Source organism: Bos indicus, chromosome 3, assembly GCF_029378745.1.
Source record: "Bos indicus isolate NIAB-ARS_2022 breed Sahiwal x Tharparkar chromosome 3, NIAB-ARS_B.indTharparkar_mat_pri_1.0, whole genome shotgun sequence".
Classification (NCBI taxonomy): Eukaryota; Metazoa; Chordata; class Mammalia; order Artiodactyla; family Bovidae; genus Bos; species Bos indicus.
The window spans coordinates 59,227,628-59,246,381 of record NC_091762.1 but is presented as its reverse complement, the minus strand read 5'-3'; the positions used below and the strand labels follow the sequence as shown (position 1 = coordinate 59,246,381).

At 41.5% G+C, this 18,754-nt stretch overlaps 1 protein-coding gene across 6 annotated transcripts in view; it reads left to right on the top strand.

Annotated features, from left to right (window-relative positions):
• DNAI3 (dynein axonemal intermediate chain 3) overlaps nucleotides 1–18,754 on the top strand; it is a 120,689-nt gene that overhangs the window by 97,313 nt on the left and 4,622 nt on the right. The window contains exons 23-24 of one of the 6 annotated variants that reach the window (XR_011565826.1): nucleotides 5,685–5,845; nucleotides 9,163–12,097. The exons of 1 other annotated variant lie outside the window; for it this stretch is intronic. Coding sequence is in view for 4 of the 5 variants with exons in the window: in XM_070786192.1 (XP_070642293.1) it covers nucleotides 13,651–13,791 (141 nt within the window). In the remaining variant the exon portion in view is untranslated. Of the gene's footprint in view, nucleotides 1–63; nucleotides 1,017–5,684; nucleotides 5,846–9,162; nucleotides 12,098–13,650; nucleotides 13,807–14,226; nucleotides 14,274–17,624; nucleotides 17,740–18,754 lie in introns of those variants that run through there. 4 more of the 6 variants (XM_070786193.1, XM_070786192.1, XM_070786195.1 and 1 more) reach the window with 4 other exon arrangements.

The window sequence follows — 18,754 nt, the reverse complement described above, 5'->3', positions numbered from 1 at the left end:
TGCCTATGAAAGCAGTTATTATCAGTTCAGTGTGAAATTTTTATTGTGTGTTTATAACCTCAGTTTTTCCAGATCTCATCATCTCACCAGCCTAAGGCCTCCAATGGAGTCACATAAACAGCTATAGCCCACTTTTCATGGGATCCTGCCCCACCTACTTATCAGGTATTTCATCCTTCTGAGAAGCCCCTCCAGGCTTCTGTACTCCCTGGGAAGAAGGTGGAGTGGTATGTTTGAAAACAAGCCCACAACCACCAGGCCCTCAAAGGTTCCCTTCTCCCAGTATGCTAGAGATGCTAATGGCCTGTGACAGCGGGGAACATGCTGGGTCAATGCCTATTGTTAGTTCAGGTCCATCAAGAAGTGAACACCAAGGCAAGACTAGGTGTGCAAGAGATTTACTGGGAGGCTGAGCAGGAGACGCGAGGGAGAGCCTTCAGAGCTTGATGCAGGTCTGGTACCCATGGAAGAGGAGAAGGAAGGAAAGAGGACGCATGGGGTGAGTCTCAGACCACCCAGCATGCTCTCTTCCCTTTGCCTCTGAGACTTTGGAATTTGCGCAGACTCACTGTGCCGCCTCCTTCATTTTTGGGATGCGTTCTCTCCAAGACTCCTCAACTTCTCCAGCAAATGCTTTTTTTCTCTGGCTCAGACTCTCCACATAGCAGACAAGGTCAGACCTGCTGAATCCTATCAGAGAATACAGTTGGGGCTCAGTTCCCAGGCTGGGAACTCTGACTGAAGGTGTAGAAATATTGAGTGTCAATGAAAATGGAGTTCCCTGCTGTGGCTCCTTCCAGTTCTTAGGGCTCCAGCCCTTTCCCCTACTGCTCCTCCTTCCCCACTGTGGACCAACCCAGTCTTCTTTTTTTGCACTTAGATCTTTTGATCTAGTGTACAGTGTAGTGAAAAGAAATGGGGTCTTGAAATCCTAGCAAAATTGAGTCCTAAACTCAGTTTTATCATCCAGCTGTTCTGTCCCCAAGAGTGGGTTACATCATCTGTAAAACGGGCTAGTAATCATGCCTACCTCCTACAAAGACCGTGTAATCTGGCATACAGTTAGTGATTAATAAATGCTGCCTCTTTTTCTTGCTTGGTCTCAGGTGCATACACTCACGTGCCAGAGAAGCCATAGTGTGTTCTCTTTGTCCTAGGTAATACTCTCTGATTTTAACATTTTTGTTATTAATTATAGTGAAAATGTCTCTCTCACTCTCAAGTATGACTTAAGTGGGGGCTCTGCATGCCTAGTTTAATATTATCCTTTGATCATATTAGTAAGAGATCAGACATATTGGATGTAGTATTTAAAGTTTGAAAGTAGCTTGTTTTTTTGCAAAACTTAAAATGCTTATGACTACTCTGAAAATTAATCATTTGAATAAGGATTGATTTATTAGATTAAATTTAATTATCGTTCAGCTATACAAACTGCTTTTTACCCACCAAGAAATGTTGCATAATTAAGCCAGTGTATTTTCAGGCCCTCAGATAAACATACAGTCTGGGTGCGCTTCGCATGAGAAGGCCGTTGGCTCCAGCAGACCATGGCCCAGGCCCACTTCCGCAGCCTCAGTGGTAATCCACCACTGTAAATAATTAACACTCTCTGTGCCCTGCATCCAAAGCCTGCATGGGGTAGGCTCTCTCCACCTGGTTGCTAAGCTGCCATTGCCAGGTCAGATACTATGTGACTGAACAAGGCCCTTGCAACGGAAATTGAATATCTCAGTGAAGGGCAAATTAAACCCTGTGTGATGAATTCACTCCTTCCACAGCTGCTGAGCTGTTTGAGGGTCACAGGCTCATGTAAAACCACTTCACACCATCAGAGTAGAACCCCAAACATCAAAGAAACCAGCCATGGAAGTATGTGGAGACAATAAGGATTTAAAAAAATTGTGTAATTGCTTCCAAATGCTTTCTTGTTCACAAATACGGCATTAAAAACATATGCAGCGTGGGTGGTAAATAATGCAGGTTGTGTTTTTCTGCAACGATGCCAGCGCTCCAAGGGGCAAAAAATAAGGTTTCTCTGTCACCTGTACATGTGATATTCTAAACTGTTTTTAATCTTTTATTAAAGAGGGGAAGGAAAGAAGATGTGAAAGAGATTTCATATTATTCCTTGTCAACTAAGATACATTTCCAGTCCTTTTGTGAAATCATATTTTTAAGAAAAACAATTATCTTTTAAAAACCACTCTGAAAAAGAAAACTCTAAATCAAATCTAATATATGGCAAGTGCCCACTTTATGTCAGCCTGAATAAAGAAGCTAAATTAGCCTTTGAGACTGACAATAATTTTTCAGTTTTCATGAAGTTTCTTGACTGTATGGATCTAAATACAACAAATTAAGAAAACAGAATAAACTCAGTTATCCAGAATCCTAACAACCCTTAACCAGAACTTCAGTGCATTCTAGTTCTGCAGTGAGCACTTTTGACAACAAAAGACCAAAAAAGTCTTGTTATTAGGGATTTATAATTAGAGGTTTATTAGGGACCAATTTCAAGGTCCATTTGAATATCAGTAGGATACAGCCTGCAGGTTGTCTCTCTAGGACTGAACAATAATCTCTGATTGTCATTAGGTATAGAGACAGCTGTGTAGAGTTTAAGCTCAACCACACTCAAGCTTTGTAATATTGGGCAAATAATCTTTCTGATCCTCCATTTCTTCATCTATTAAATGAAGATGATAATACCCATTGCACAGAATGATCATGAAGATTATAGTCAGATAAAACATATGAAAGTTCCTTATAAAATTTAAGTGCTTTAAACATGAGTATGTAGAATAATAATAATAATAGATGGTGAACTATTTTGGGATTCTAAAGTGATTTTTAAATCATCAAAACAAGTTTACTTATGCTTACTATAGTGTGTTTTATTGCATTATAACTCCTTACAGTGTTTAATTAACATTCAACTAGCCAAGATATTCCATTCTGTTACCTCACTGGATGTAAACAATTTATCTATGTTAGTAGCCAATTAATTAGGTTTAACAGTCCACTGACTCAATGGACATGAATTTGAGAAAACTCCAGGAGATAGTGAAGGACAGGGAAGCCTGGAGTGCTGCAGTTCATGGGGTCACATAGAGTCAGACATCACTTAGCGACTGAACAACAGCAATTAAATGGGTCTGAAAGTCTGAAACTTAGGAAAAGGAGGAAAATTAGACTTTATCTTGGGAAAGAGATAATAGGTCAGAAGACATTAATAGGTCTTCTTGTTTAATAGGTCAGAAGACATTTCATATGTTCCTCTCACCCCCATCCACGTCAACCATATCTGGAATCCATCACTTCCTGACTTAAAATATTTCGATGGTTGGCACTCACCAGCTTCAGGACAGGGTCTAAATTTTTTGCCTGCTTATGACACAGCCCTGCTTATTTTTTAAGCCCATCTCTCACAGATCTGCCTTCCCATCTTCCCCTCCAGACATTGCCGTCTACGCTGTTCTCCACCTGTGCTGTGTTCTCTCTGATGTCTGCCTCCTGGAAAACACTATTCCCTTTCCATGGATTAAAAACCACCAAAGGGCTTCCCTGGTGGTCCAGTGGCCAAGGCTCTGCACTCTCAATGCAGGGGGCCTGGGTTTGATCCCTGGTCAGGAAACTGGATCCCGAATGCTGCAACTAAGAGTTCACAGGCTGCCACTAAAGATCCCACAGCTGCAACGAGGATGAAAGATCCCATGTGCTGCAACTGAGACTAACACTGCTAAATTAAAAAAAAAAAAGCTACCAAGAATGCAAAAATGCTCTAAAATGAATCACTACCTAATGCAGCACAATAGTGAGTATCTGCATGCGTGTAGCCCACCAGCCTCCTCTGTCCATGGGATTCTCCAGGCAAGGATACTGGAGTGGGTTGCCATGCCCTCCTCCAGGGGATCTTCCTGACCCAAGGATAGAACCTGTGTCTCCTGCATTGCAGGCAGATTCTTTACCACTGAGTTACTGGGGAACCCACAATAGTATCTACATACCTTTTAAAGATAGTAGTTCATGTGTGGTCTTCCTATAGGAAAATGAGTAGTGCTCATAAGAACTTGTTTAGAGACTAAAAAGGAATTGACAATGTGCTGTTAATAGTTTTCAGTCACAAAGAGGAGTATCTGGATCAGAGTCAGGGCTTTGGAGTCAGACAGAATTCTGAACCACTTACAAGCTTTAGGCTTCCCTGGTGGCTCAGAGGTTAAAGTGTCTGCCTCCAATGAGGGAGACCCGGATTCAATCCCTGGGTCGGGAAGATCCCCTGGAGAAGGAAGTGGCAACCCACTCCAGTACTCTTGCCTGGAGAATCCCATGGATGGAGGAGCCCGGTAGGTTACAGTCCAGGGGATGGCAAAGAGTCGGACACGACTGAGTGACTTCACTTTCACTTTCACTTTACAAGCTTTAGAGATTTAACCATGACAAGCTTCTGCTGTGGTTGAATGAATTCTCAAAAATGGCCACAGCAATATATCTGGTCTCACAAGCTCTTCAAAACCCTTGCCACACCCCCTCAAAAGATAGACTCTATTTCCCCTTCGCTTGAAATTGGTTGGGGCTCTGTGGTTGCCTCAAAGAACAGAATGCAGCAGAAATGGCACTGTGTGACTTTTTTTTCAGAGAAAATTGAAGGTGTCCCCTCTTTCTCCTGCATTGCAGGAGGAATTTTTACGGGTTGAGCCATCAGGGAAGCTCACAGATCAATACAACAGAATAGAGAACTCGGATATTCATACACACAAATATGTACAACTGATTTCTTACAAAGATGCAAAAGCAGTTCAATGAAGGAATGATAGCTTTTTTCAACAAATTCTGTTCAACAGTTAACATCCATAAAGAAAAATATAAAACTCAATCTAAACCTCACATAGTATATACTGTTTTCATTTTTTTAATGTATTTATTTTTTTATTGAAGGATAATTGCTTAACAGAATTTTGTTTTCTGTCAAACCTCAACATGAATCAGCCATAGGTATACATATATCCCCTCCCTTTTGAACCTCCCTCCCCATTCTACCCATCTAGGTTGATACAGAGCCCCTGTTTGAGTTTCCTGAGCCATACAGCAAATTCCTGTTGGCTATTTACTCTATATAGGGTAATGTAAGTTTCCCTGTTACTCTTTCCATACATCTCCCCTCTCCTCCCCTCTCCCCATCTCCACAAATCTATTCTCTATGTCTGTTTCTCCATTGCTGCCCTGTAAATAAATTCTTCAGTACCTTTTTTCTAGATTCCATATATATGTGCTAGAAGATGATATTTATCTTTCTCTTTCTGACTTATTTCACTCTGTATAATAGGTTCTAGGTTCATCCACCTCATCAGGACTGACTCAAATGTGTTCCTTTTTATGACAGAGTAATATTCCATTGTGTATATGTACCACAACTTCTTTATCCATTCATTTGCCGATGAACATTTAGGTTGCTTCCAGGTTCTAGCTATTGTAAATAGTGCTGCAGTGAACAATGGGATACATGTGTCTTTTTCAAATTTGTTTTCCTCAGGGAATATGCCTAGGAGTGGGATTGCTGGGTCATATAGTGGTTTTATTCCTAGTCTTTTAAGGAATCTCTATATGTCTTCCATAGTGGCTGTATCAATTTACATTCCCACCAACAGTGCAAAAGCGTTTCCTTTTCTCCACACCCTCTCCAGCATTTATTCTTTGTAGACTTTTTGATGATGGCCATTCAGTGTTCTTGCCTGGAGAATCCCAGGGACGGCAGAGCCTGGTAGGCTGCTGTCTATGGAGTCACACGGAGTCGGACACGACTGAAGCGACTTAGCAGCAGCAGCAGCATTCTGACCAGTGTGAGGTGATATCTCATTGTGGTTTCGATTTGCATGTCTCTAATAATGAGCGATGTTGAGCATCTTTTCATGTGTTTGTTAGCCATCTGTATGTCTTCTTTGGAGAAATGTCTGTTTAGGTCTTTTCCCCACTTCTTAATTGGGTTGTTTGTTTTTCTGGCATTGAGTTGTATGAGCTGCTTGTATATTTTGGAAATTAATCCATTGTCAGTTTCATTTGTATTATTTTCTCCCATTCTGAGGGTTATCTTTTCACCTTGCTTATAGTTTCCTTTGCTATGTAAAAGCTTTTAAGTTTAATCAGGTCCCATTTGTTTACTTTTCTTTTTATTTCTGTTACTCTAGGAGGTGGGTCATAGAGGATCTTGCTTTGATTTATGTCATCAAGTGTTCTGCCTATGTTTTCCTCTAAGAGTTTTATAGTTTCTGGTCTTAACAGTTAGGCCTTTAATCCATTTTGAGTTTATCTTTGTGTATGGTGTTAGGAAGTGTTCTAATTTCATTCTTCTACATGTAGCTGTCCCGTTTTCCCAGCACCATTTATTGAAGAGGCTGTCTTTGCCCCATTCTTGCCTCCTTTGTCAAAAATAAGGTACCCATAGGTGCATGGGTTTATTTCTGGGCTTTCTATCTTGTCCCATTGGTCTATATTTCTGTTTTTGTGCCAGTGCCATACTATCTTGATGACTGTAGGTTTGTAGTGTAATGTGAATTCAGGAAGGTTGATTCCTTGGCTCCATTTTTTCCTTTTAAGATTACTTGGCTATTTACGGTCTTTTGTGTTTCCATATGAATTGTGAAATGTTTTGTTCTAGTTCTATGAAAAATGCCATTGGTAATTTGATAGGGATTGTATTGAATCTGTAGATCGTGTTTGGTAGTATAGTCATTTTCACAGTATTGAGTCTTCCTACCCAGGAACATGGAACATCTCTCCATCTGTTTATGTCGTCTTTGATTTCTTTCTGCAATGTCTTATAATTTTCTGCACACAGTTCTTTTGTTTCCTTAGGTAAGTCTATTCCTAGATATTTAATTCTTTATGTTGCAAGAGTGAATGGGATTGATTCTTTAATTTCTCTTTCTGATTTTTCATTGTTAGTATATAGAAATGCAAGTGATTTCTGTGTATTGATTATGCATCCTGCAACTTTGCTAAATTCACTGATTAGCTCTAGTAATTTTCTGATACTATCTTTAGGGTTTTCTATGTACAGTATCATGTCATCTGCAAACAGTGAGAGCTTTACTTCTTTTTCTGATCTGGATTCCTTTTGTTTCTTTTTCTTCTCTGATTGCTGTAGCTAGGAATTCCAGAACTATGTTGAATAATAGTGGTGAAAGTGGACACCCTTGTCTTGTTCCTGATCTTAGGGGAATGCTTTCAGTTTTCCACCATTGAGAATGTTTGCTGTAGGCTTATCATACTATGTTGAGGAAGGTTCCTTCTATGCCCATTTTTTGAAGAGTTTTAATCATAAATGGGTGCTGAATTTTGTCAAAGGCTTTTTTGCATCTATTGAGATTATCATATGGTTTTTATCTTTCAATTTGTGAATATGGTGTATCACATTGATTGATTTGCATATATTGAAGAATCCTTGCATCCCTGGAATAAACCCAACTTGATCATGGTGTATGAGTTTTTTGATGTGTTGCTGAATTCTGTTTGCTAAAATTTTGTTGAGGATTTTTGCATCTATGTTCATCAGTGATATTGTCCTATAGTTTTCTTTTTTTGTGTTGTCTTTGGTTTTGGTATCAGGATGATGATGACCTCGTAGAATGAGTTTGGAAGTGTTCCTTCCTCTGCAATTTTTTGAAAGAGTTTTAGAAGGATAGGCATTAGCTCTTCTCTAAATGTTTGATAGAATTCTCCTATGAAGCCATCTGGTCCTGGGCTTTTGTTTTTTGGGATATTTTTGATCACGGCTTCCATTTCCTGGTTCAGTCTTGGAAGATTGAGCTTTTCTCAGAATCTGTCCATTTCTCCCAGGTTATCCATTTTATTGCCACATAGTTGTTCATAATAGTCTCTTACCATCCTTTGCATTTCTGCATTGTCTGTTGTTCAGTTCAGTTCAGTTCAGTGTCTGTTGTAATCTCTTCTTTTTCATTTCTAATTTTGTTGATTTGATTCTTCTCTCTTTTTTTTCTTGATGAGTTGGGCTAAAGGTTTGTCAGTTTTGTTTATCTTCTCAAAGAACCAGCTTTTAGTTTTATTAATCTTTACTATTGTTTCTTTCATTTCTTTTTAATTTATTTCTGCTTGGATATTTATGATTTCTTTCCTTCTACCAATTTTGGGCGTGTTTTTTTTTTTTTTTCTTCTTTTTCCAGTTGTTTTAGGTGTAAAGTTAGGTTGTCTATTTGATGTTGTTCTTGCTTCTTGAGGTAGGATTGTATTGCTATAAACTTCCCTCTTAGAACTGCTTTTGCTGCATCCTATAGGTTTTGAGTTGTCGTGTTTTTATTGTCATTTGTTTCTAAAACTTTTTGATTTTCCTTTTGATTTCTTCAGTAACCTGTTGGTTATTTGGAAATGTGTTGTTTAATCTCCAAGTGTTTGTGTTTCTTACAGTTTTTTCTTGTAATTGATATCTAGTCTCATAGTATTGTGGTCAGAGAAGATTTCAATTTTCTTAAATTTACTGAGGTTTGGTTTGTAACCCAAGATGTGGTCTATCCTGGAGAATGTTCCATGTGCACTAGAGAAGAAGCTGTATTCTTCTGCATTTGGATGGAATGTCTTGAAGATATCAATGAGATCCATCTCATCTAATGTATCATTTAAGACTTGTGTTTCCTATTAATTTTCTGTTTCAATGATCTGTCCATTGGTGTGAGTGGGGTGTTAAAGTCTTCTACTGTTATTGTATTACTGTCAATTTCTCCCTTTATGTCTGTTAGTGTTTATTTTATCTATTGTGGTGCTCCTATGTTGGGTGCATAGATATTTAAAATTGTTATGACTTCCTCTTGGATTGATCCCTTGATCATTATCACATTGGATATATCATTTTTAAATTAATTAATTTTTAATTTGTTAAAATACATATAGCATAAAATGTATAATTTTAATCTATTTCTGCTTTATTGACTGTGCCAAAGCCATTGATTGTGTGGATCACAATAAACTGTGGAAAATTCTGAAAGAGATGAGAATACCAGACCACCTGACCTGCCTCTTGAGAAACCTATATGCAGGTCAGGAAGCAACAGTTAGAACTGGACATGGAACAACAGACTGGTTCCAAATAGGGAAAGGAGTATTTATATACAAGACTGTATATATCACCCTGCTTATTTAACTTATATGCAGAATACATCATGAGAAATGCTGGGCTTGATGAAGCAAAAGCTGGAATCAAGATTGCCAGGAGAAATATCAATAACCTCAGGTATGCAGATGACACCACACTTATGGCAGAAAGTGAAGAGGAACTAAAGAGCCTCTTGATGAAAGTGAAAGAAGAGAGTGACAAAGTTGGCTTAAAACTCAACATTCAGAAAACTAAGATCATGGCATCTGGGCCCATCACTTCATGGAAAATAGATGGGGAAACAGTGGAAACAGTGACAGACTTTATTTTTTTGGACTCCAAATCACTGCAGATGGTGATTGCATGAAATTAAAAGACGCTTGCTCCTTGGAAGAAAAGTTATGACCAACCTAGACAGCACACTAAAAAGCAGAGACATTACTTTGCCAACAAAAGTCCCTCTAGTCAAAGCTGTGGATATGAGAGTTGGACTATAAAGAAAGCTGAGCGCTGAAGAATTGATGCTTTTGAACTGTGGTGTTGGAGAAGACTCTTGAGAGTCCCTTGGACTGCAAGGAGATCCAACCAGTCCATCCTAAAGGAAATCAGCCCTGAGTATTCACTGGAAGGACTGATGCTGAAGCTGAAACTCCAATACTTTGGCCACCTGATGCGAAGAACTGACTCATGTGGAAAAGACCCTAATGCTGGGAAGGACTGAAGGTGGGAGGAGAAGGGGACGACAGAGGATGAGATGGTTGGATGGCATCACCGACTCAATGGACATAAGTTTGAGTAAACTCTAGGAGTCGGTGATGAACAGGGAGGCCTTGCGTGCTGCAGTCCATGTGGTCCCAAAGAGGCGGACATGACTGTACAACTGAAATGAACTGAAATGAGTAGAGTTTCCTGTGCTATAGAGTAGGTTCTCATTAGTTACCTATTTTGTACATAACAGTGTGTAAATGTCAGTACCAGTCTCCCAATTTGTCCCTCCGCTATGCATCCCCAGAGGACTTCCCTGGTGGCTCAGACGGTAACGCGTCTGCCTACCATGTGGGAGTCTGGGTTCAATCCCTGGGTCGGGAGGATCTCCTGGAGAAGGAAATGGCAATCCACTCCAGTATTCTTGCCTGGAAAATCCCATGGACAGAAGAACCTGGTAGGCTACAGTCCATGGGGTCGCCAAGAATCAGACATGACTGAGCAATTTCACTCCCTCATTCACTAACTCATGCATCCCTATGCTCTTAAATTTTAAAAAGCCTCTCTGTGCTCAAGATTGTTCATACCAGTACTGCTTATAACAGTGGAGCATTAGAAATAACCTTCCTATCCATCAGTGAGGACTGATTATGTAAATCATTCATGTGTGCACGCTCAGTTGCTTAGTCGTGTCCAATACTTTGCAACCCCATGGACTGTAGCCTGCCAGGCTCCTCTGTTCATGAAATTTTCCAGGCAAGAATACTAGAGTGGGTTGCCATTTCCTACTCTGGGGATCTTCCCAGCCCAGGGATCAAACCTGTGTGTCCTGCATCTCCCACATTGGCAGTTGGATTCTTTAGCCCCATGCCACCTGGGAAGCCCATGTACATCATTGAGAAGCTATAAGACGCAATACTATAAATTCACTAAAATGATGATGTATATAAACTGTGGAAAATTCTTCAAGAGATGGGAATACCAGACCACCTGACCTGCCTCTTGAGAAACCTATATGCAGGTCAGGAAGCAACAGTTAGAACTGGACATGGAGCAACAGACTGGTTCCAAATAGGAAAAGGAGTACGTCAAGGCTGTATATTGTCACCCTGCTTAGTTAACTTATATGCAGAGTACATCACGAGAAATGCTGGGCTGGAAGAAGCACAGGCTGGAATCAAGATTGCCAGGAGAAATATCAATAACCTCAGATATGCAGATGACACCACCCTTATGGCAGAAAGGGAAGAGAAACTAAAGAGCCTCGTGATGAAAGTGAAAGTGGAGAGTGAAAAAGTTGGCTTAAAGCTCAACATTCAGAAAACGAAGATCATGGCATCCGGTCCCATTACTTCATGGGAAATAGATGGGGAAGCAGTGGAAACAGTGTCAGACTTTATTTTGGGGGGCTCCAAAATCACTGCAGATGGTGACTGCAGCCATGAAATTAAAAGACGCTTACTCCTTGGAAGGAAAGTTATGACCAACCTAGATAGCATATTCAAAAGCAGAGACATTACTTTGCCAACAAAGGTCTGTCTAGTCAAGGCTATGGTTTTGCCTGTGGTCATGTATGGACGTGAGAGTTGGACTGTGAAGAAAGCTGAGCGCTGAAGAATTGGTGCTTTTGAACTGTGGTGTTAGAGAAGACTCTTGAGAGTCCCTTGGACTGCAAGGAGACCCAACCAGTCCATTCTGAAGGAGATCAGCCCTGGGATTTCTTTGGAAGGACTGATGCTAAAGCTGAAACTCCAGTCCTTTGGCCACCTCATGCAAAGAGTTGACTCAGTGGAAAAGACTCTGATTCTGGGAGCATTGGGGGCAGGAGGAGAAGGGGACAACAGAGGATGAGATGGCTGGATAGCATCACTGACTCGATGGACGTGAGTCTGAGTGAACTCTGGGAGTTGGTGATGGACAAGGAGGCCTAGCGTGCTGCAATTCATGGGGTCGCAGAGTTGGACACGACTGAGCAACTGAACTGAACTGAACTTTATTTATTGCCCATGAAAGACCTAGAATATGATATTGAGTTTAAAAAGCAAGTCCCATATGCAGTCCCATTTTGTAAGAGTTCATATACAAAACTATATAAATATTAAATAGACTCTGAGGTGTCTGAAAGGATAGTCACTGATATGTTACCAAACCACTTTTTGAATGTTCAGAGTTTTGATGACTTTTGCTTTCATCTTTGTATCTTTCATATTGTTTGCATTTTTAAAAACAAACTGTCTCATTTAAAAGAAATAAAGCCAAGTTTTTAAAATCTATTAGCTTTAAACAAATATATAAGAATAAAAGATATTAGAGAAATATTTCTGATGGCTTTGAGTACTTTATTTTGTAAGATCAAAATTCTTGCTCAAGTAAATGTGTCTTAGAAAGGAACAAAGACCTGCAAGCATTTGCAAAACCGTCTCCTAAACTTGGATATGCCCAGGCTGGGCTTCCCAGGTAGCACTGGAAAGCACATGCCTGTCAATGCAGGAGACATAAGAGATGAGGGTTCAGTCTCTGGGTTGGGAAGATCCCCTCGGGGAGGGCACGGCAACCTACTCCAGTGCTCTTGCCTGGAGAATCCCCTGGACACAGGAGCCTGGTGGGCTACAATCCAAAGGGTCATGAAGAGTCAGACATGACTGAAACAACTGAGCAAGCATGCACGCATGCCCAGGTTGCTCTATTCTTACTACCAACTAGTCCGAAGAACCCGCATCTAGAGCAGTGGTTCTCAGTCTGGCTTGCATGTCACAATGACCTGCGATGACTGTAGAAGATCAGATGCACAGCAAGGGTTAAGAATCACAGGTCAAAAGCAGCAGACATGGGAGAACAAGCAATTACAGGAGGGCATCTATTCTAGTTGCTTCTGAGCAAGCACCTTTTGAATTGAGGCCTGAAGATTTAGGCAGGTTTAAATTGAGGAGCTAAAGAGGGTTTCTCAAATTTAGCAGCTTAAAAAAAACGAAAATTTGTTATTTTACAGGTCAGGATGATCCGCTGGAGAAGGAAATGGCAACCCAGTGTTCTTGCCTGGAAAATCCCATGGATAGAGGAGCCTGGAGGACTAGAGTCCATGGGGTAACAAAGAATCAGACATGACTTGGCAACTCAATAACAAAAAAAAGAGCCAGAAGTCAGAACTGAGTCTTGTGGTCTAAAATCCAGGCAGGGCTGCTTCCTTCTGGATGCAGTGGAGATCCTGCTCCTCGTTCCTCTAGGGGGGCTGCGGGCATCCCTCTTTCACAGCACATCACTCATCTCCTCGCCCACCTTTGCTGTGCTGGGTGCTCAGTTGCTTCAGTTATGTCCAACTCTGTGTGACCCCATGGACCGCAGCACATAAGACTCCTCTGTCCATGGGATTCCCCAGGTATGAACTGGAGTGGATTGCCATTTCCTTCTGCAGGGAATCTTCCTGACCCAGGGATCCAACCTGCATCTCTGGGTCTCCTGCATTGGCAGGTAGATTCTTTACTGCTGAGACACAGGGGACGCCCCACCTACCCTCACCGCCCTTCACTAATTATGCAGTCAAACCTCCCTTGACCTTTTATAAGGGCACTTGTGATTATATTTAGGGACCATCTGGATAATCTAAGAAAACCTCCTCATTCCAAATCCTTTTCAGGAGTGGAATAGGAGACAAAAGGTGAGTTAGCATTCTGCTTTAATGAAGATCGTGCTGTGTGCTAAGTTGCTTCAGTTGTGTCTGACTCTATAACGCCATGGACTGTACCCCACCAGGCTTCTCTGTCCATGGGATTCTCTAGGCATGAGTACTGTGGTGGGTTGCCATTTCCTTCTCCAGAGGATCTTCCCGTCTTCTGTATTGGCAGGAAGACTCTTTACCACTAGTGCCACCTGGGAAGCCCTTAATGAAGATCACTACATGGCTAATCTCCTTGAATCTATTTTATTCATCACTTGAGATTTTTTTTGAAGCAAAGGGACATTCACTTATAAGAGGTCTGTATTGAGTATTCTATAAGGGGCCTTTATGATTTGAAAGTGATTATATTTACTGCTGAAAACTGTAAATTAATGCCACACTACTAATAATGATAACTAACATTTCATGAACTCTTACTACAGCATCAGGTACTCTCCTAAATGCTTTAATATATTTTAATCCCATCAACAATTCTGAGAGGTAGTGGGTACCATCCCCATACTACAGTTAAGAAAACTGAGACAGAAAAATCATGTTAATAGCCCAAGAAATGTAGTGAGACACAAACCAAGACTGGCTTCAGAGTTCCTGCTCTCACAGGCAGTGTTATACTGTGAATCTTAGAATATTGTGCTACACGAGTCTCAGAGGTACAATACACAATTGCACATGTATACACTTAAGAGTGTTACTAAGGTATAATTTACATGAAATACACTGTATATATTTTATTCTTTTAAAGACTGATTTTTTAATATTTTGGCTGCACTGGATCTTCCATGCATTGTGGTGAGTGTGGGCTCAGTCACTGCAAATGTGTCCGACTCTTTGTGACCTTATGGACTGTAGCCCGTCAGGCTACTCTGTCCATGGGATTCTCCAGGCAAGAATACTGGAGTGGGTTGCCATATCCTCCTCCAGGGGATCTTCCCGACCCAGGGATCCAACCTACATCTTCTGAGGCCCATGCATTGCAGGCGGATTCTTTACTGCTGAGCCACCAGGAAGCCCCTAGGTTCGGTGAGTGGGCTACTCTTCGTTGCGGTGTACGGGCTTCTCATTGTGGTGGTCTCTCTCGTTGTGGAGCACAGGCTCTACAACTTGTGGGCTACAGTAGTTGCTGCAACAAGCAAGCTCCAGAACACCAGCTCAGTAGTTGTGTTCCAAGAGCTTCAGTTGCTCCATAGCATGTGATATCTTCCCGGACCAAGGATCCAGCCCATGTCCCCTGAGTTTGTGGGCAGATTCTTATCCACTGTACCAGAAGGGAAGTCTTGTATATAATTTAAATATACAAATTTTTAGGTCTTGACATATGTATATGGGCATGTCAAGAAATAAACATATCCATCACCCCCAAATTTTCCTCATGCTGTTTTTCAATAGTTCCCTTAAGCATTTCCCCTCAATTCCCAATCACTGATTTGCTATTTCTATTACAATAGGTAAGCTTGTATTTTTCTAGAATGTTATATAAATAGAATCATATGATATGTTCTTATTTTTGTCTTAGTCTTTCGCTTTTGACATACATCCATGTTGAGGGTATAAATAGTTCATTACTTTTTATTGCTGAGATATATTCCATTATATGGATATATCACAATTTATTTGATGAACACTTGAATTGGTTATTTCCTATTTGGGCTCATAACAAACTAGTCTCCCATGATCATTCTTGTGCAAGCCTTTTAATGGACATAAGCTTTTATTTCTCTTTGATAAATATCCAGGAGTAGAATGGCTGGATCACATGATGTGGGTATGTTTGACTTTCTACTGCTGTTGCTGCTAAGTTGCTTCAGTCGTGTCCGACTCTGTGCGACCCCATAGACGGCAGCCCACCAGGTTCCGCCATCCCTGGGATTCTCTAGGCAAGAAGACTGTAGTGGGTGGCCATTGCCTTCTCCATCGACTTTCTAAGATATTGCCAAATGTTTACAAACCATTTTACACTGCCACCAGCATGATGGCTGTTCTAGTTCCTGTACATTCTCACCAGTAGGGTCAGGCTATTTTTTGGGGTGAGGGGAGTGTTGCCCTGGGTCTTCATGGCTGCACATAGGCTTTCTCTATTTACAGTGAGTGGGGCTCCTCTCTAGTTGCAATGTGAAGTCTTCTCATTGCAGTGGCTTCTCTTGTTGCAGAGCACAGGCTCTACTTGCCTGGGCCTCAGTAGTCATGCCTCTTGGGCTCCAAAGGTCAGGCTTAGCAGCTGTGAAGGGCTTAGTTGCTCCACGACACGTGGAATCTTCTCGGACCAGGGATCAAACTCGTGTCCCCTGCATTGGCACGTGGATTCTTAACCAGTGGACCACCAGGGTCAGTCTTTTAAAATTAGCCATTCTAATTAGGATGTAGTAGTATCTTACTGTAGTTTTAATTTGCATTCCCCTAATGAGTCACTGTTGCACTTATTTTCTATCCACATATCTTCTTCCATGAAAATATGTGTTTGTTTACATATTTTACTCATTATTTTGGAGGTTTTGTTGTTTGTTTACTATTCAGATTTGTGAGTTTTCTGGATACGAGTCCTTTATCAGATATATACAAACATTTAGTCCCACTCTGGATTATCTTATTATTCTCTTAACAATGTTTTTCAAAGGGCAGAAGCTTTTAATTTTGATGAACTTCAGTTAAGCAATTTGTTTTTTTATGGATCACATTTTTGGTGACCTGAGAAATTTTTGCATAACCCAGGGGTTTTTTTTCCTGGAAGTTTTGTACTTTTATGCTTTACATTTAGATCTATGATGCATTTCTAGTTAATTTTTGTATGGTATAAGATATTTAATGAAGGTTTTTCTCCAAATGAATATCCTATTGTTCCAGCAACATTTGTTGAAAAAAACTATTCTTTCTACCCTGGATTGCCTTTGTCAAAAATCAGTTGTCCATATACATATGAATCTTTTTCTGAACCCTCTATTATGTTTCATGGATGTTTTGTCTATCCTGGTGCCAATACCGTACTGTCTAAATTAGTATCACTTTATAAGTCACCTTAAAATCAGGTAGTATTGGTTCTCCAGTATTGTTTTGGCTAGCCTAGGCTTTTCATATGCAATTAATTTACACATGCAATTCTGGCTTTCATAAAATTTCCATTAAGTGATTTGCTAGAAGCTCAGCCCCTTTATGACTTGGGCCTTGTGTAAGTGCATGAAGAACAGAGCTGATGATAACTTAAGTACTGTTCCGCAGTGGCTAAGGATGTAAATAGATTTGGGAAGTGGAGATGGCTCATACAATGGCTTACAATCTCCCAGAAGTGAATGTGACCTTGCAGGGTAGCAGCAGCATCAAGGGAGCCCACAGTCAACAGAAAGAACCGAGAGAAACTCATCGAGTTCCCTTGATATTTTCTTTGCATATTCTTTAAAAGAGGCTTAATTTTAAAATAGACGCTCTCATTTTAAAATAAAGTACAGATAACCCTGCCATCAACACCATAGCATTTTAATCAGAAGAGGGGACTGCACACTTTCCGGTGACACTGGAGGGTCAAACAGGTGAGTTTTCCCTGGAGGCAGAGGAGAAGGAGGCAGATTGTGCTGGGCATGGGAGGGGAGGGCAAGACTGGTTGGGCCCCTGAAGCTTGAGGCACCAGATCTGGCACATGGCCTGAGAGGCTTGAGGAGAAAAGGACTGATCAAGAGAGGCGAGAATATGCCCAGTTTTGGTCACTGTGCAGATTAACCAGGGTGCCGAATGACAGTGATTTCCTTTGCATACTTGGAAACCTTTGCATTTTGTTGTTGGCTGCCAACGTGCCATTCAGCATTTCTATTTCCTGCTGCATTTGATGAAGGGTGCCCAAGTTCATCCTGTGACATTTGGTCACTAGAGGAGGAAGCAATAGGAGGTAATTGTTGGGCGATAACATCCTGTTCTTCTCCTGTTTCTATGAAAGGGAGGGAACTTCCCCCACCTCTCAAGGGAACAGGGCACAGGAGGAACGCTTCAGCTTCTCTCTGCCCCTAATTTACAGTTCAAGTCACAAGAAGACAGACTCATCTGAGTGGGATTGAGCAGGACATGAGCCTGCTTGGCTGGGTGCCTTCTCTGTTTCCTCACAGCACAGCCAGCCTGTCGGTAGTAGGTAATATGCATATGTTTTTGTATCTCTGACAGCTTCCACCTCTGCCAGGAGAGGCTTGTTTTTTACCAACGCTGCCAGTGACTGGCTGAGGCAATCAGATCACAGGGATGTAGAAAGAAGCCCAGTTCACCGCAGACCAAAGTCACATTCTCTAGCTTACTAATATATATGCGTGTGTGTGTTTGTGTGTGTATACATTAAAAATTTTAAAACGTTATTTTTAATGGTGTTGGGTCTTTGTTGCTCTGCGTGAGCTTTCTCTTGCTGAGGTGCAGTGGCTTCCCTTGTTGCAGAGCACAGTAGTTGTAGCGCACGGGCTCAGTTGCCCTGCAGCATATTAAATCTTCCCAGACCAGGGATTGAGCTTGTGATCCCTGCGTTGGCAGGCAGATACTTAACCACTGGACCACCAGGGAAGTCCTCCAGCTTACCTTACCTGCTATTTTTATCTCCATGTGTCTGGTTCCTATGCTGCTGCTGCTGCTAAGTCGCTTCAGTCGTGTCTGACTCTGTGCGACCCCATAGACGGCAGCCCACCAGGCTCCCCCGTCCCTGGGATTCTCCAGGCAAGAGTACTGGAGTGGGTTGCCATTTCCTTCTCCAACACATGGAAGAGAAAAGTTAAAGTGAAGTCGCTCAGTCGTGTCCGACTCCTAGTGACCCCATGACTGCAGCCTACCAGGCTCCTCCATCCATGTATTTTCCAGGCAAGAGTACTGGAGTGGGATGCCATTGCCTTCTCCAATAATAGGCTCTAATTTCAGGAGGGAAAGATGGGCGTGGTGTCGGTCTCCTACAACACATGCTAGCACAGACATAGTTGCGGAGAAGAGGGGCTGGCAGGAGAGGGCTAAAAGAGGAAACAAAATGAAAACTGTGGTTGTGGTCAGGGCCACAGCCCTGAGAAGACCCTAAAGTAGGAACCCCAGCTGCAAAGATTGACTTTGGTTCTGTTCCTGCCAGTGTGGGGCCTGCAGGGCCACTGGAGTTGGCAGCATGGGGCTCATGAATAATGGACCCCACCCAGGGCATATCTCAGACAGGCTGCTGACAGACCCTTCCTAGCGCTGCTAGGAAACCCTTTGGCTGTCTCCATCATCAAATGAGACTTGTGCAAATCTGGATGTGATGTTTTTGTCCCTCCCTGGTGTTATCTATGTGT